The 18,049-nt window shown below is 40.6% G+C and overlaps 1 protein-coding gene across 1 annotated transcript in view; it reads right to left on the minus strand.

The window, feature by feature from the left end:
- Nucleotides 1-760: 760 nt before the first annotated feature.
- Nucleotides 761-18,049, minus strand: part of DYRK4 (dual specificity tyrosine phosphorylation regulated kinase 4) — a gene marked incomplete at its 5' end in the record, with an annotated part of 48,995 nt that continues 31,706 nt past the window's right edge. Inside the window, 11 exons of the mRNA XM_084629213.1 lie at nt 761-850; nt 1,623-1,926; nt 2,653-2,822; nt 5,882-6,011; nt 7,356-7,416; nt 8,772-8,944; nt 10,870-10,951; nt 11,682-11,820; nt 14,846-14,986; nt 17,249-17,385; nt 17,801-17,964. Of these exons, the coding sequence (XP_084485339.1) occupies nt 1,667-1,926; nt 2,653-2,822; nt 5,882-6,011; nt 7,356-7,416; nt 8,772-8,944; nt 10,870-10,951; nt 11,682-11,820; nt 14,846-14,986; nt 17,249-17,385; nt 17,801-17,964 (1,457 nt within the window). The 3' untranslated portion in view covers nt 761-850; nt 1,623-1,666. The remainder of the gene's footprint in view (nt 851-1,622; nt 1,927-2,652; nt 2,823-5,881; nt 6,012-7,355; nt 7,417-8,771; nt 8,945-10,869; nt 10,952-11,681; nt 11,821-14,845; nt 14,987-17,248; nt 17,386-17,800; nt 17,965-18,049) is intronic.

Raw genomic sequence — 18,049 nt, forward strand, 5'->3', positions numbered from 1 at the left:
AGTGAGTAACTCTGAGAGGAGAACAGATATTTTAGATGAGAGTAATCTAAGCATCTAAGTCACTAAGCACAATAGCGAGGGAGAATGAATAATAATCAAATTCAAATAATCAAAAACAGCCTGAATTCCCCCTCTGCTATTCAACTACAATTCTGACAGTGGCGATAGTCTGTTTTTCAGTGTTTGATTGCAGGGATGTTTCAGGTAGTAATGTTGTGAGAACTATCAGCAGCGTCCAACAGGTAATCAGCATTTCAGTTGGATACTCATGGGCTTCCCATAGTTTCCAGTGTCAAGCAGGAACCTGATGGTATACAGATAGTACTTCAAACAGTTCCAGCCGCTGAACTCTGTGCTCTGTCTCTGACATCCAATTTATCCTCTTGCCTTCATGCCTTTGCTGGCTCTTAGCAGTTCCTTGCACCCTTGCCCTTAGCACAAACATTTTCTAAGCTACATGATACAGTCAGACTGTATCTTCCAGGACAGTTTACCTGCTCAACACTTCTGTGAGATCATCGATACAGTCAACCCTCTATCACCTGGTATAGGGCCTCCAGGAAGTCACTGATACAGTCACCCTGTATCCTACAGGACAGTTTGCCTGTCTTCGTCCTTGATGAGGTCATTGATGTGATCATTCCTATGTCCTGCAGGAATTTTTCCTGGCCTGTAGAGCCTATGTGTAATAGTGTGACTCCAGTAACCCACCCAATTGCTCTTGTGCTCTGGGACCACTGTGAGATCACTGAGATGGTATTCCCTGAATCCTGCAGGATAGCGTCCTTATTATTCTTATTTGTAGCACCTATAGCCTCAGTCAGGGATCAGATCCCCATTGTGCTGGGTGCTGTAAAGACATGTCAAAAGATAGGTTAATGACTGGGGCTGGCAGTCATATAAATCTGATTTTGTAATGCATTAAGTCAGACTCCCTTTGAGGGTTCATTCACCTGGACATTGACTCTCTCTTTCATCCACCCTTCTGGTTTGATATAAAAAGGGAGTGGGGTCCCTGTAGAAGGGTGTAATGCATACCATGGTTTGGTAGCCTTCTCTCCTGTTGCCTTTTATAAATACCTGCTTTGCAGTGTGCATGTCACTATAGAACTAAACGTGGGTTTCTAATTCTGTTCAGAGGTGCTACCAATGACCCGTATCTGACTCTCCCCTCTCAGAGAGGGAGACACTATGAGTTTGATTCTCCTCTCATTTATGCTGGTATAAATCCACTAACCTCTGTAGAGTTATTTCTGATTTATATTGGTTTAAATGAGATTAGATTCAGATCTTGTGACCTCTGTGGTTTTTCTAGGCTTTTAACTCCCAAGAAGCAGGAGTCTTTGAATGCAAGTGTCCAGTATAATACCAAGAATAAGTCTCTCTCCACCTCTAGAGTCTCCTTTTTATTAAAAATATTGCTGTGGGTTGTGAAGAATCTCTGATCACAACAAGAATGTTGGTAACGTTCAGGAACGTTCAACGCACATTCTGCTTTGGTTACCTGGACTAATCGAGATTAAAAATGTCTAACAAACATGCACAGCCCATGTGTGGAGAGTTATAATTTAAAATGATGTTCTTGAATATTGTACAGTTAAATGGTTACCTACAAAACATACCAGGCAGGTATAGAAACCAGACCAACAGCTGCTTGTGGAGAATGTTACTTAATTGGTGGTAAGAACATTGAATTTTTGTGAAGAGCTGTTTCACTGCTATGTTCTGCCTTGTCTCTTTTGATAGCCTTTTCCACTGGGTTTTCCAGATCTTTCTCTGGAATAACCTGTTGGGCTGTGTGTTGCACTTTATTTTCCATTGTGTCTGAGGAAGCTGCTTTGAGAGTTAGTCTTTCAGTTGCAGCAGTAGGATTTTCAGGCAGTTCACCTTTTACTTTATCAACCATGTCTTGACAGGTGTTTTCTTCTGTATGAAATAAAATAAAAAAATGACAGTGTGAAACTGTAATGTGTCCACAGGCCCAAATTAAATCTGCAAAGACCCAATCAATTATTGCCTCAACATTTCAGAGGAGCAGAACCACCAACCCCCATGCATTTTTTCTGCCCTAAGAACTAAAGTGCATTGTGGATGGATTGCAGATGCTGTCTCTGATTCTTTTCCTACCAAGATCACTGTATGAAGGCTCTTTCTGCATGAACCTATGGGCCTTTAGTTGTTATATTTAGCCTGTCGGGCTGCAGATAAACCACATGACCCACCGGGTAACTCTCTGTTTCTACCAAAGAAGCGGGAAAGAAGTGGTGTGGCCAATGGAGGTATGGCAACTTCCACCTTCTCTGTATGTATATATCTATCTTCTTACTATATGTTCCATTCTATGCATCCGATGAAGTGGGCTGTAGCCCATGAAAGCTTATGCTCTAATAAATTGGTTAGTCTCTCAGGTGCCACAAGTCCTCCTGTTCTTTCTGCGGATACAGACTAACACGGCTGCTACTCTGAAACCTCTGGCTGTGGGTATGGCCGATGCTTCTATGGAGCATTCCATCATTTTACATTACTTCATCCTTTCTTTTTAACAAAGCTATTTGCTCAGACATGAAGGCCTCTAAAAATCATAACTGCCAACACGTACAAGCGATGAATATTATTAAGAATAAAGAACTTCAAATATTCAGACTACTGCACCTCCTTGTCCAGGCAGTGTGTGTTTATATACATTCTCCTTCTTCTCTGGTGTGAAGAAGGAGCTTTCACTTGCAGAGTGGCGATTTTGTTTTGATTTATGTATTCTTGGTTCCTGGATCCATGTGTGCTGCATTGCTTCATCTGGAGTCATGCGGAGGGCAGGTTCCCACCTTAAAATATACAAATGATAAATAATTATTGAACAGTGTTTGTTTATAATGCTAAAAATGAAAAATACATTAAACTTAGGTTAGGCCAGAAAATACTTTCATTATCTTCAGGAAAATTGAGCCATGAAGACATTTTTCAAATTCACAAACAGTAAAATAGCCTGTTTGCCTTTATCCATAATTCCATTTGCCAAAACCCTCTTTCTGCTTTCTGAAAATTTGCCTGAATTACTGATCAAATTCTGTGCAGTATCAAACAGCCAAATGCTTACCACAGATCCTCACATGCAAATCACAATATTATCAGAGGATTCATTCTGTATATGTGCCCAAGAGCCTTAAAATCCTAAAATGATGTTAGTGCCAAGAAAAGGTGTTAGAATTGAGCAGCAGTTGCAATCCCCTAGCAGATAGGTACTTCCTCAATTAGTTGTACCTCATACAAACTGTATTCTATTCTTCTGACTAGTCTAATGTCAAAACTGTCCATGGCGCTCATTAGAACGCCACAGAGCCATTGTAAGAAAGATACTGGGCCACTACACTGGAATGTTAAAGGGATGTTCCTCGTTAAGGGAAAGATTTTTTGTGTAACTAGGTCACCGTTCAAAACAACATAACTGCAAGTTGAGATTTACAGAAGAGCAACCGTACAAACAGAGTAGTAAATCCTGAAGCTGTTTTTGAGGGTTTCTTCAGGAAAGTAATAATAACGGGTAACAAAGATCTTGCACAGAAAATGCTGAACACGGTCCAAAATTCCAACCTGACATAGTGCATAGATAACAGTAAAACAGGCAAGGGAGCTGATACTGCTGTCACTTACATGGGTGTAAATCAGGAGTAACTCCTCCGGCGCCAAGTTACATCAATGTAAGTGAGAGCAAAATCTGGTTCATTGTTTTCAAAATTCAATCCTTCGCTGGTTCAAGTCTTTTATTTTGGCTGGTGAATAAAACATTGTTAGTGTGATTATTAACATCCATCATTCTGGTAAAAAGCAGATGAGTATTTTGTGTGTAGGCTGGTAAATCTTTGTGACAATTTTGCAGCAGGATACTACTAAATCCACCTTCCTAGAGTGTTTTGTTAGTCTCCACCACTTCTATTTTTCGAGATAAAAGATCACACCACATACTAGCAGGTCTGTGAGATGCAATCCTGGGAAGTGCTCAGCACTCTCAACTCCCAAGAGTTTTGCTTCTTCCGCCTCAGTTTGATTCATAACAGGTCACCTTTACTTTGTGGTAACAGGGGGACAGTGGCAACATGCTGGAAACTCAAGTGCTGCACTTCATTTGCAAATGAATGTACAGGGTTGTTGTTTTTTTTCAGAAGGAAGAAATGAAGACAGCCATGATATTTGTTGGTACTTATTTATCATTTGCATGGCACCCACAGTGTGCAAGACAATTACCAACAGGCATGAAGAGAAGGTTTCTATCCTCAAAGGGTTTATGATCTAGATAACCTACTGAAGTTGTATCTTCCTTGAAGATTAACAGAAATTGTTTGCTATTTGTATTCACCAGCAATGAAAAACTTGCAGTTGATCAGTGTCAGTTAAGAGAGTAACTGAAGTCAATGACAAAACTCCCATTGACTTCAATAAAGTCAGGATTTCAACCCACAACTTCCTGGGAAATGTTTGGACCTTGACTTGCCCTCGAGGTTCCCCTGGTTGATAGGAATCTACTCCAATAACTAGCATGAAAAAATGCTATTGAATAATTTTTGAAACCTTCCCATCTACAGTGGCCCAGAACAATGTTTATTTTTTCAGAAGCAGTAAATAGAAGTAGTAAAAAGAAAAAAATACCCAAGGGACAAAAGGCAAAGACTTGTCAGGGATTCGAAAATTGTTAGGTCACAGGAACAAGGGTTGTATTAAATGACTGATTTTCATAATAGACAGAAGTTAATAGGTGGTTGCCTCAGGAGTGGGATACAGGCCAGCATGGTTTACTATTATTATTGAACATGTTTATTACAGCAGCGCCTAAGGACCAACGAAAAATGGGACCCCATTATGCTAAGCACACAGAATAGTAGATGGTCCCTGCCCCAAAGAGCTTACTGTCTAACTAGAGAAGACAGACACAGGGTTTAGAGCTTTATAAACATTTACTAATTAATCCTTTCATCACCCCAATGAGTTAAGAAAGTCAGTATTATTATTTCCAATTTAAAGACAGTAAAACTAATGTGCAGAGAGATTTTGTGCTGGGGTCTACTTAAACCGTGGAGAAATAGCACATTTTTTGCAGGTCAGTCACAGCATAAATAGCAAATTTAGCAGATGCATTCATATAATATATTCCAGACCACCCTTACTTCTACGCCGCTGCTAGCGGCAGTGTTGCCTTCAGAGCTGGGCATCTGGCTTGCAGCCGCCTCTTTCCAGCCGCCCCGCTCTGAAGGCAGCGCAGGAGTAAGGGTGGCAATATTACCACCCCCCTACTATAGGCTTGCAACCCCCTTTTGGGTTGAGACCCGCAGTTTGAGAAACACTGTGTACTTTTGTATACTCTTACCCTATAGTATAGGTAAAAGTACACAAAAGACCAGATTTCATGGGGGAGACCAGATAATTAATCCATGATGAATTTTTATGGCTGCGAATTTAGTAGACCTCTAGTTATGTGTCTTGCCCAATCTGTACTGTACTTCATACTAAATACAATAGAGTGTTTAAAAAAAAAAAGAACTTCAGAGTTTCTGACTCCTGGTTAGATCTGTCCCTAGGCATGTGTGTCCCTAGCCCCCACTCTGCAGAACAGGGTCCACGGTAGGGGGTGGGGGATAGCTCAGTGGTTTGAGCATTGGCCTGCTAAACCCAGGGTTGTGAGTTCAATCCTTGAGGGGGCCATTTAGGGATCTAGGGCAAAAAAGTTCATTAATGTTTGTCAAAGGCACTCAAATGCTACAAGGATGGGCCTATAAAATAAACATTGGTGAAAAAACAGAGATACAAAAGTTTTTAAAGGTCTAAGAGAAATAAAGCAGGGACTTAATGTCAAACAAGTCTGCAGAAAATAAAGAAGTAAAAAGTAACTTACATTAGGCAGCCTCTCAGAAAATCCAGGAAAGCAGCATCATGAGTTTTTAATACCATACTTAGATCCTTGGAGTCTGGGTGTCTTTTTTTTCCCCTGCTGTTTGTTATAGTTCTAGGAAAACCTCTGGAATCTTTAAAAACAAAATATGCTTTTAAGTCATGTAAACATTTTGCACAGTAACAGTTTAGCTGTAGTTATGATGTTGCCCTTCAGTAGTGTGAACTTTACAGAGTCCTACAAAGAGATTTAAATCCATAAGGAAAATGACTTACATTTACATAATGACTTTCATCCAAAAGGACCCCAAAGTTCTTCACAAACTTACACACAAGAAATATCTTTACCTACCACTGACCTGCACCTATCTCAGGTGAAACATGACAACTGTTTAACAACACAGAAATGCACTACACAGCTGCTTAGGACAGGAAGTGAAGAATGCCATGTTCCATTGAAGCTTGTTGAATGGTAGGTAGGTTGAACATAATTACCCAGTTGGTATTTAGCTAGAACACAATGAACCCTACTTGGGGCCAGGCCTGTGAGATGGGACTGAGAATTCTCTCTTTCCCAGGTGCTTGGCTGGTTGGTTCTTGCTCATATGCTCAGGGTCTGAGCACAATAGGTGGGAAGGGATTTTCTTGTATATCTCCCTTAATCATTTCCTTATCATTGTAGGGACCTCGGTCCCTCCTAGTCTCTGCCTGTGGCACATAACAGTCTATTCTCCTGAGGGCTGTAATTCTTTGGTTTCATTTTGGTTGTTTGGTTTAGCGTGTAGGTGCTGGGTGGTGCTGGTGACCTGTGATACATAGGAGGCCACACTAAATGATCTGGTGGTGTCTTCTGGCATTAAACTCTGACTCCTTATTTAGGGTAAAATCCTTATTGAAGTCAGTGTGAATAAGAAGTCCTGAACAGGGTCTTATGAGAGCAATGAAATGCGTTTTCCCATATTACAACCATCCCACCAGTACATGGCTTGCACTGCTGTGTGAGTAATCCCTCTAGCATAGCTATCTGAAATTATACGGATTGAATGCTGTGCTGTGTTACCACTTTACTTTGCATATTTTTCAGGACCAAAGAATAATCAGTTCTAGTAAAGTGCACTTAATACAGATTTGTTTCCTAAGTGGTGTTGCCTCCTTCCATGGTTTTAGCAATGAGAAAACACTTGTTTTAAAACAGGAAAACAAACATAGATTTCTCAGTCTCTCCTCTGTTATCTCTGCAGTGGGAGGACCTTAAACTATCGACAGCACATCACTGAGTTTTTGTATAGTCCTCAAATTATTTATTTCTTATGGATATTTGTTCCTAAAAGCAGTTTGAATGAAGTGGTGACCCAGGTAAGAAGAATCTGAAGTTCTTCTAACCCCATTCTCCACCTGCACATCAAAGGCAATAGCAGAGAGGAGACTTAAAAGCCCAGGGAGTGATACAATAAAGAAAGATAATCACAGGCGCTTACCAAAGAACGTTCGTCTTCTTGATGCAGTCTGAATAAAATCAGCTGGTGGAAGACCCAATATCTTCAAGACAGAAAATTAATACGAGGAGTTATTCACTATTTCTTCAACATCTCTAGCAGCCTTGGCTAAAGATGGATATGCTGTTCCTCCTCCTCTTATTTACATTGGCAATTTACAGTAAAATGTCTCAGAGGGGTAGCTGTGTTAGTCTGTAGCCACAAAAACCACAAGGAGTCTGGTGGCATCTTAAAGACTAACCGATTTATTTGGGCATAAGCTTTCGTGGGTAAAAAACCCACTTCTTCAGATGCATGGAGTGAAATGTCTACAGCTCTCTCTAACCCACCCTCATTTTTAATGTGCCTCTCCCTGTAATACAGTATCTAAGGTCCATATACAGAACCATGGGATCCATTATAATTGATTGAAAATGGACTTCACACTCTCCATTTTAAGCTGTCTTCTCACAGTAGATAAATTTTGATGGTTGTCATCTTCCATAAAGAACGCTGCCAGGCTAAGTTGCTCTGTCATTAATGGAGGTCTTACTTAAACAGAACTGTTTTCACAGTTGGGCTCATTCTGATCTGACTAATAGCATCTACAACACCTACATCCCTCTGTTGAGACAGCTCTTTCCCCAGCCCTGGAAGTTTCACAGGGGGACTCTGAAGAATAGCACTCCTGTTGATCAACGTAGTTACTGTGGGAGACTGCAGAGAGGGACAGTGCAGCAGCTTTGCACCTGCTAAGTCAGGGCTTGCCCTGGGTTTAAAATCAGACAGGGAGCTAGCATAGGATGCTGGGCAACAAAGTGATATGCTCTCATTAGTCAGACTTGCCTAGAAGACTGACTGCAACACATTGTACCTGCCATAACTTTTGCATCATTTTCCCAGTTGGCCCCAGGTACATTACATGGCAGTACAAACAAAAAATGTATTAGGAAAAGGAGAAAAATTAAAATATTGTATTTTGCTTTGCTTCCCCCTTAGACTCAAACATACTTCTTTGGTCAGAACCGCTCCCTACAATTCTGATCACATTACAGTGTGCTCCCCATAAAGACAGAAATAGCACAGTGACTGAACAGACCAACAACGTTCACCACAGGCCGCTGGTTTGCCACACAAAGCGGAGGCAGCAGCTTCACATTCTGCCTCTTCTCACTGGGCCCCCTGGCTGTGATAAACTTCCCTCTCACAGCCAGCCCAGCTCCAGAAAATATTTAAGTCTCTTCATGTGTCATTCTGTTGCTGGGAGTGCAGTTTAGCAAACTCATGTCAATGAACCCCCAGGGAAGGTACTGTTCAAACAATTCATCAAATTACAAAATGCTCTGTTTCCAAGACATGCATGTAAGGGATGGAGGAAACAGCACCTTGATGTTATGACTAAAATATCCCAGAAGCTACCTCCATGATGCAGGCAAGTTGCTCTACTTCATTCTCTCCTGGAAAAAGGGGATAGCCTGTGTAAAGTTCAGCCATGATGCATCCCAGGCTCCACATATCAATAGGAGTAGCATACGGGTGACCAAGAATCACTTCAGGGGAGCGATAAAATCGGCTCTGAACATACGTATACACTGCATTAGGAAAGAAAATTGGACACTAAGGAACATAGTGTTGTCAGGGCAGCAATTCATATTAGAGAACCATAGACATTAGAAAAGACAAATATATCTTATTTCCTCATAAGCCAGAGAGGGATTGTTCCCTAGTATATGTTTCTAATACTTCATCCAGTTCCATTTTAAATTGCATGTGATGGGTGCTTCCCCACATCTTTTGGGAACTACTTCACAGAGCAATAGATCTTGCTCTTGGGAAATGTTTCCTGATATTATTCAGCCAAATATCCTTAGTTCATTCCCTTACATGCAATTATACACCTTGAACCAGCCCCAAACAATTCTTCCCCTTCTATAGGCCCCAGTCCTGCAACGGGATTTTCTAGCACAAAGCAATCCACACCTTCAGAGACCTATTCGGCGAAATTCTGGTTTCACTGAAGTCAATGGCAAAACTAGCATTGACTTCAGTAGGGTCAGAATTTCATCCAATGTCTTAACTGGGACTCTACACATGTGCAGGGGTCTGTGCCAGCAGGTCACATTCCAGCATTGGGACCATAGTGAGTAAACTAATCCCTTTTAATTGGTATTCAGCCAAACCAAATATAATGATGGTACATTAGCTCTGTCACTTTCCCCTCCTACATCAATTCCACTAGCCTGTTGACCTTTTTATTTATTCTTTTGCTCTTTTAACTCCTTCCAGTTCAACACCTTTCTGGGAGCAAGGTGCTCATCTACATAAGCAGTATTCTAGATGCAGTTTCTCCAGAACTGCATAGGAAGGGACGACATATGGCATGTTTCTTTGGCCAATATCACACTATTGGGTTTTTGTTGTGGTTGTGCCATATCATCCTATGAACTAATATCTAACTTTGTCTTCTACTACCTGCCCTTCGGTATCTTTCAGTTACTGCTTCCCAGGGGTCTAAAAAAACGTCTTATTTAAGCTAAGAGGAGACGAATCATGCTCCACATTTCTTCCACTGAATTTCTATGTTTCAAATTATTCCTCTCCAGAGATATTCCAGGGTGAATCTCTTATTGTCTTGTATCCAAACATCAGAAAGCCTAAAATGATTAACCTCTCTTTCAAAAACAGATTGTGTAAATCTAATTGACTTCAACCCAACCATCCCAAAATCCAGAGCAGGGTGCTTGGCAGAATTTGTATATATTGTCTGAGTGGAGAAACATGTTTAATGGGAGAAAGAGAAGAACACAGGACATGATTTTCCCCCCCATGCTTAGTGAAAATGTTATATAGATTTCTCCCATTTAACAAGTGCTACAGCCTTCCTCACCTTTATATCACTCTTGAACGACACATTTATTCTTAGTGTTGTGAGTTCTTTGTCATCAATTCAGCTATAAGACACATTTTATGTTTAATGTCTTGTTTATTGGTTTTGTTTTGTTTATTCGTTGTACGTTTTGTTTAAACCTTATCAAGAAAAATATTTTAAAAATCTTTTTAAAATGGCTGTTTTATCTCCAGTGCCCCGAGTTGTTTTCATTCCACCACAACTCAGGGAAAGAATACCTTTGGTTCAAAAAATGCATGAATTGTAACTTAACTAGCAAATAAAAAAGAATCTCAGGGTCTGATCCTGTCAACCCCCACTGAAAAGAGTAAGTTTTATTGAAATCAGTGGGGCTATTCACTTGGAAGCATTTCAACTCCCTACACTTGCTAAGAGCAATTTCTATATCATCATCAACCATCACCATCAAAGGTGGTAGATCAGTCTCAGCAGTGTGGGGGAAAGCGCTGGTAGGTGACACAAGGAGAACCCCAGTGGCTACTAGTTCAATAGATGCAAATGATGGGCATGTGTCATTGTATTAGCTCAATGAAATAAAATTATTTTCCAGTTTTTAAAAATTAAGAAATCTAATTAAGAAAATTACATCAACTTGACTTTTCTGCAAACCTCTTTGGTGTTCATAGCAGCTCGATCCAAAGTCAATAACTTTAACTGAATTTTGACCTTTGTGGTATAGCAATATGTTCTCCTACAGAGGAAAAATAAAAAGGGGGAAAGACAATAACACCCCAGTAGGTTAGTGAACTCTTTGGTAAAAGTAACGTATAATATGATGAGGTTATGCTTAACTCTGTAATAGTAATATAAATCACTTTATCTTGCCTCTTCATACACTTTACTGATAGCGGAGGGCAATTATGCCCAATTATTTGAACTAAAGCAAAACTCCAAAGGAAAGTTATGAGAGAGAAAGAGTAAGAGGAGGAAATAGGGACCCCCTTGTGGCCAGGGACCCTGGGCTTCTAGGGTCTGCAGCTCTGGGGCAACCCCACCATGTCAGGGCTTCCAGCTTCTTTGCCATGAAGCTGGGAGTCCCAAAGTCCCAGAAACCCCCTCTCTAACTGGGGCTTGGCTCCTGGATCAACAACAGGAGCCTGGAAGCCATGAGAACCCTGGCTCAAGCCAAGGTTGCTGCAGAGCCAGGATCCTGGACCAGCCACCCTGAGTACAAACCTACCCAGACCCTGAGGGTATGTACTCGGCACTGCTACACTACTATTTCTAGCGAGCTAGCAGGAGTACGTCTACTTGAACTGAGAATAACATCCCCCAGCTACAAGTATCCTTAGAGGAATCATAGATTCTACCTATCACTGTTGAGTTTTAAAGATCCTTTCAGAAGTTCTCTATCTGTGAAAGATAAGATGCACCTTAGAAGAACTGTACAAAGTGGTTTATAATGAGATGACAGTACTCACAGGTTTCAAGTCACAGTGGATAATTTTTTCCCGGTAGAGCATTTGTAAACATCTCAGCACACACTGAGTGAATCGTCGAATCAAAGACAAACTAAAACCTTGGAACTTGTTCTTTTTGATCAGCTGATACAAATTTATTCTGCGGGATGAGACAGAGAGACCAGGGCACTTTGGGTTTATGGCATGAATAGTTTAGAGCTCATTAGAAAGCCTCTTGTTGTTTTCCTTACATGAGAGAAAGGAATCACCCAGAATAAAACAACATGTAAGTTTTCCTTGGGAAAGTTATATTGCATATAATAAGCATAAATATCTTGATCCTCCAGATCTAATGGATGAGTAATGTCAATGGGACACATTTATTTATTGAACCAGGTGTCACAAATCCATTATTTTTCACCATGCAGAATAGCGTTCTCACTGGCGGAATAAGAGATAGAAAGGTTTGGTCCAGTTCCCATTCTTTTTAATTGACCTTTGACTTGGCACCTTCCATAAATTCCTTTGTATTTATCGCCACAACACCGGCAAGGGAAGCACTATTATCTCCATTTTACAAGTGGGAATTGAGGTACCGAGAGGTAAAGTGGCTTGCCCAAGGCCACACAGGAAGTCTGTAGCAGAGCAGGGAATTGAACCCAGATGTCCTAAGCCCCAGGTTAGTGCACTAACCACTGGATTATTCCTCTTTTCTATAAATGTGCCTTTCAATCGAGGACCCCTAACTACTTTACCAATGATAAAACAACACTCTTCTGAGGCAGGTAACCATGATTATAATTGCTATTTTACAGTTTGGGAAACTGAGGCATAGGAGTAGGAGAAGGGCCTGGCAATGAACTAAAATGGCAACCTTGCTAGTAGGTGTCAAAGGTTTACCAAGAGCATTTGCATTTTGAAGAATGTTGAGTCTCAATTTTCAGAATAACTGATATATCTTAGGTTTAGATTCTTCCCTGTATGCCGGAGACATATTGGTGTGATGTGTGTTGAGGGGCTGTGTTGCCATTGGAATCCCAGAAATAATTCTGGCTGAATTAGGCAGATTTCTTCTTAGGGGTTGTGGGTCACAGTGCGTCACAGCTTCATCGCTCTTGGAGACAGTGGAGCATGCTTCTTGCTACGCATCTGACCAACTGTGCTGGGGACACAGCTATTGCCCTGCCCTCACCCGCTTGCTTTCAGACAGCTGGGACCTACGCAAGCACTAGAAGGGGGATGATGCTGTGTTCTCCAATGGAATTCTGACCAGTTACTGAGCATAGGTGCAAGACACTGTATATAGGGGGACCTCCCTCTCTTGCACATCCACACAAGGGATGGACAGAGTCTGGCCATTAGAAAACAAACTAGCTAATACATGGTGCTTTCATTCTGTAGGAAACAACGTTCATCAATCAAGTTATTGCTTTACTAATAATTTAAATTACCATTGGGCCGATAAGGCAAAAATATGCTTTTATGTTATGGACAGAGGTTCCAGGTCTCTTTTAAGGGGATGAACTTGCTGGATAGCCAGAAGCTCTTTTCCTCTCATTTTCCCACAGTGACTTTCTGAGATGCCAGGCTGGTGCCTTTATTGGACCCAAGAGGCCTTTGATTACATCATGTTAATCAGCACACGTGGCAGAGTTCACGTTTTCACATGTATCAGTATGAGCTGGATGTGACATTGAGTTTAGGTCAGAGTCAGGGATCAAGTCTTCTAATAATTTGCTGAGTCTTCAGCATGCTGAGAATACTAGAATGGATGGGAAGAAAAGCCTGTTACATCTGTACTCAATTGGGGAAGATTTTTTTTAGAAAACAGAAAACTAAGCAATTGCTTGAACTCCCATTTGACATTTGATTACAAGAAATGTGAAAAATAAAAATGTCCATGATTTCTCCAAACTTCCTCCTATAAAGTACATTCACAAAACAATAACAATCATTGTATTTTTAACTTCTGACATCCAGTATCTTTAAAAACAGTTGAAATAATCATTTTAAAACACACCCCACATTCCTGATATTTGTTATCATGTTTGTGAGACAATAGATGCAACTATAAAGGTCAAGTTCACTTGCTGGTTCCTGTATTTTTCTCCTATTCTATCATCTCCACCTGGTTACTATTTTGAGGGAATCATGGGTATTTTTTAGCACCATGTCCTATGGGAGTCTGTCACGGCTTGTTTTCCTTTGCTAAAAATTGCAATGCTGTGCACTATTTATATAGTGTTAGACTGAATATTAGGACAAACCTAAACTACATGTTCTTTATCAGGAGTTTTCAAGGGGAACAAAAGAGGGCAGATCAGCATAACAAACCCTAAAGTTCACCAACCCCTAAATTCACTTTTTAATTTTTTTTCCATTTCATTCCATCAGCTAAAGAAATATAACATGCACAGAACAAGAATTATGCACAGATTGTGCCTGATTCTAATAAGGGTGCACATGGTGTATGTGGTGGAGGAAGTCTAATAAGGAGCCTTTTCCCATCTACCCGTGAGCACCAAGAGCTAAGGTCAATCCCAGGCTCTGTGCTGAAAGATTGCTTCTTCTTTGCACCACTCAGGGATGCAAATTGCCCCCCAAAAGGGTGGGGAGGGGTCTCAACCACATCTCATTGGATGGTGCATCAGGTATGCTCCCTCTATGCTTTGGGGAGCTAGGGGAAGGATTGTGCCTCTTGGGAAAAGGAAGTATCCCTCTCAGGGCTGTGGCTAAATACCACAATCTGGCCCTATACGTAAATATATCATCTGTGTCCTTTCTACATTCTCAGGCCATTTTTCTCTACTTTGTTCCCATCCTTTTTCAAGGGTTCTTGATAGTGGGGTGTGCAGGGAGAGGAAATGATGTGTAAATTAACACAGATGTCTGTAAACTAAACATACATGATGTGAACCAGAAAAAAATACAACCAACCAACTCAAAAATGGGGTTTCCAATTTTGGTTGGCTGTATTCTTGGAGATTTCATCACATGGCATAATCTTTAATTAAAGATTAATCTTTAATTCCTGGAGATTCCAGGACAATCCTGGAGGGTTGGCAACCCTACTCAAAAACACTAAAAAGAAAGACAATAACAGACAAGTTATCTTCATAACATGTATTGGTCTGCGATCCTATATCATTTGGCCCATGATATATGTAGAAGAATATATACCTTACCCTAGCAGTTCAAAAGAAATGCAGAAGTGATTGCGAAAGTAAAAGCATTCCTTCATATGGACAACATTGTGAGTATTGTCTTTGTCCTTCTTCCGAAGAGCATCAAGAATCTTCACTTCTACCAAAGCCTGATTGTGAAATCTACATGCATAGGACAAAGTCACATGATATGGCGAGGACCTGATTAATTTAGTCTAACTGTAAATGGAATACTACAACCAACATGATCTTGCCACAGATACAAAACAAACGGCTCTCATTAAAGAATCAGTAGTGACTGGTAACTACCACACAGTAGAATCTGAACTACAAGAGTTATTTCCTAGTCTAAGTAGAGAGAAATACTGTGTGGTAATTATTGGCAAATGCTGACTTCATAATGTTAACCACTATCTATTCTGGTTATTTTGAACCTGGCTGGCAAAATAATTGAATGAAAAAATGTTTCAAATAATACATGGTTGAGCATCTAGGGTGAAATCCTGGCCTCAGTGAAGTCAATGGGAGTCTTTCCATTTACTTCAACAGAGCCAAGATTTCACCCCAAGAGTAGCAAGGTCTTCAGTTTTCTATAGTATCTGTACAAGAGGCTTACTGAAGCAAGAATAAAGCATGCAATGAAAGGGCCTAATTAATTTCCTGCTTAAGATAATAGCACAACTCCCATTGACTTCAATGCTGCTGGATCAGGCCCCAAGAATTTTAGTAGTAAAATTTTCTGGGCCTGGTACAACAGCACTGCTTAGTAGAACAAACCTGGCCATTACTAAGAGGGGAAGAAAAATTGTAGGACCATACGTAAAATTTCCTATGCTGGAGCCAGCTATTGGTCCCCCTAATGCCGTATGCCGTCTCCAGCAATGCGTCATTGCTGGATGCTTCATAGGAAGGTGATTGTCCCGCACCCTATTTTCTAACTATGCAACATTATATCATGTTGAAAGAGGGGGGAATTTTTCAGCCTCTGAAGATGCTCTGCTTTGCCCTCAGCATAGGTATGAATATTCCCTGTATATTTTATATATTTCTGTATCAACAGCTAAACCCTTTAAAATCACGCTACACTGTTTGCCTGGATGATTTCCTGTGGCTCTTATTTCATCAAACTGACTCTATGCTGGGAAAATAAAGTGCTCCCTTTTTGTCAGTTTTAAGCTTGCTACCTTTTGATTGTGCTCTCTTGTTCTTATGCTACGAGGAGGAATGAATACAAGCACCATCCTGGTTTTCCACATATCATTACTTTTATTCAATTTTCCTCTTCTTCTCCTTTCCAAACTAAATAGTCCTAAGATTTTTAATCTCTTTTACGAATAACCCTGCCATTCCTATGGTTTTTACCATCTTTTTTGCACTTGTGGATTTTTCCAGAGTAAAAGAGCTGATCTACGCTACAAAGGCTTTGCCAATACAGCTATACCAGTATAGCTATCCTGGCAGAGCCCCCAAGTGGGACTCAGCTTATACTGGCAAAAGGAGTTCTTTTGTTAAACTCCTTTTAAACCCCCTACCCAGACAACATAAACTATACTGGCCAAAGGACTCTTTTGCTGGTAGAGCTAAATCTACATTGGTGTGGGGGAGGGTTTGCCAGCATAGCTATGTCTGTCAGGGATGTGTTTCTTTAACACCGCTGACTGACATAGCTATGCTGGCAAAACTTTGTAGTGTAGTCCTGGTCTAAGGGTTTGTGTACTGGGGGGAAAAAAGCCTAGAATATCTAGTGTGGAACAGCTATTCTGCAATAGTTCTGTGTGGGGACACTCTTATTCCACACTAAAAGTGCCTTTGTGATGTTTAGGTTAATCCACTTTGAAGTGGATTAAAATAAACTGCAAAAAGGCCTTCTTAGTGCAGAATAAGAATGCCCACATGGGGAGGTGGTGCAGAATAACTATCGTGCTTTAAATTCACATCCTAACCCTTTCACACTAACTTCCCCATGTAAACAAGCCTTATAACAAGCCCTATTGGATAACTCTATAACAAAGCTATTTGGGAGTCCAGTATTGGAATAAAATGCAGTTTTGCAAGTCAGGATAGAAGTGAATTGGCAGAGTTATGAAGTGGGGGGAATATAACTGGAATTGTGGGGGACGAAGTAGGTCAGAAATGAGGTGCATTGGCCCAGCTACGTGCAGGGAGCTTGCACCATTCCTGCCCACATCATGCCTGACTCTCCAGGACGTAGCATCCTTCCAATTTTATTGCCAACAAACTCACGCAAAATTTTTAGAAGTATTTGTAAATATGGAATAAGCAAGCATCCTTTTTCTTATAGCATAAACCGATCATTACTTGTAAATTATCCATAATAAAGCAGGGGATGATTATTCTCATGAATAGAAAAGTATCAGCCTATCAAAGACCTCTTTAACCTCTTGAAGTCGTGCCATGCCATACCTTTTCTTGTTCCTTATTATTTTCACTGCCACTAGTTCATTGGTTTTATGATCCAAACATTTTGCTACTTGTCCAAACGACCCTTTCCCAATGACCTCTAGCACTTCGTAGCGGTAAGCAATATGGTCATGCAGAACCTGCAGTAGACAAGGAAACAAAATGCAAGGTTCTGGTGCCAGCACAAATTGAAGGTTCATATTCTAGAGTGGTGTGCGTGTTTGTGAATTCACTGCTCATGAAAGGTGCTGGACTGGCAAAACCTGACATCTTACGCCCACAGGACAAGTTGAGAGAGAGAGAAGTGCACTAGCAGAAGCGGCGCAAGCCCCTAACTAATGAATCTTGCGTCAAGGGAAGGTGGGTCTCCATTCAGAGCTTCGCTTTTGAGATTCAAACAGGTTGTCAATAGTGATGGGTTTGCAATGTGGCCATTTAACTGCTAGCAAGTCATCTGAGACCCTCATTTATCTCATATAGACCAACTAGCAGTGGACAAATAGTCACTACAAATATTGTTGCCCAGAATACCAGTACCATGATTTTTCCTCTTACCTTTATGTAAGTGCCATGTTCATCATCATAACAATTATTATTCTGTGTTTCAGGTAACCCTTCAATCTTTTTAGCTTCCAGACCAAGAAACCACAGCTCTGCATAATTTAGAATTTCTTCTTGCTCATATACTGTTAACTGGTTTCTAAAATATTTCAAGGCTTCTGAATTGAAAAAAAAATCAACAGTGAAAATGTGGAATACCTTGGTGATGCAATTCAATTGTGATTCTTACAGTAAAAGTTTTGT

Source organism: Lepidochelys olivacea, assembly GCF_965140295.1.
Source record: "Lepidochelys olivacea isolate rLepOli2 genome assembly, chromosome: 1".
Classification (NCBI taxonomy): domain Eukaryota; kingdom Metazoa; phylum Chordata; order Testudines; family Cheloniidae; genus Lepidochelys; species Lepidochelys olivacea.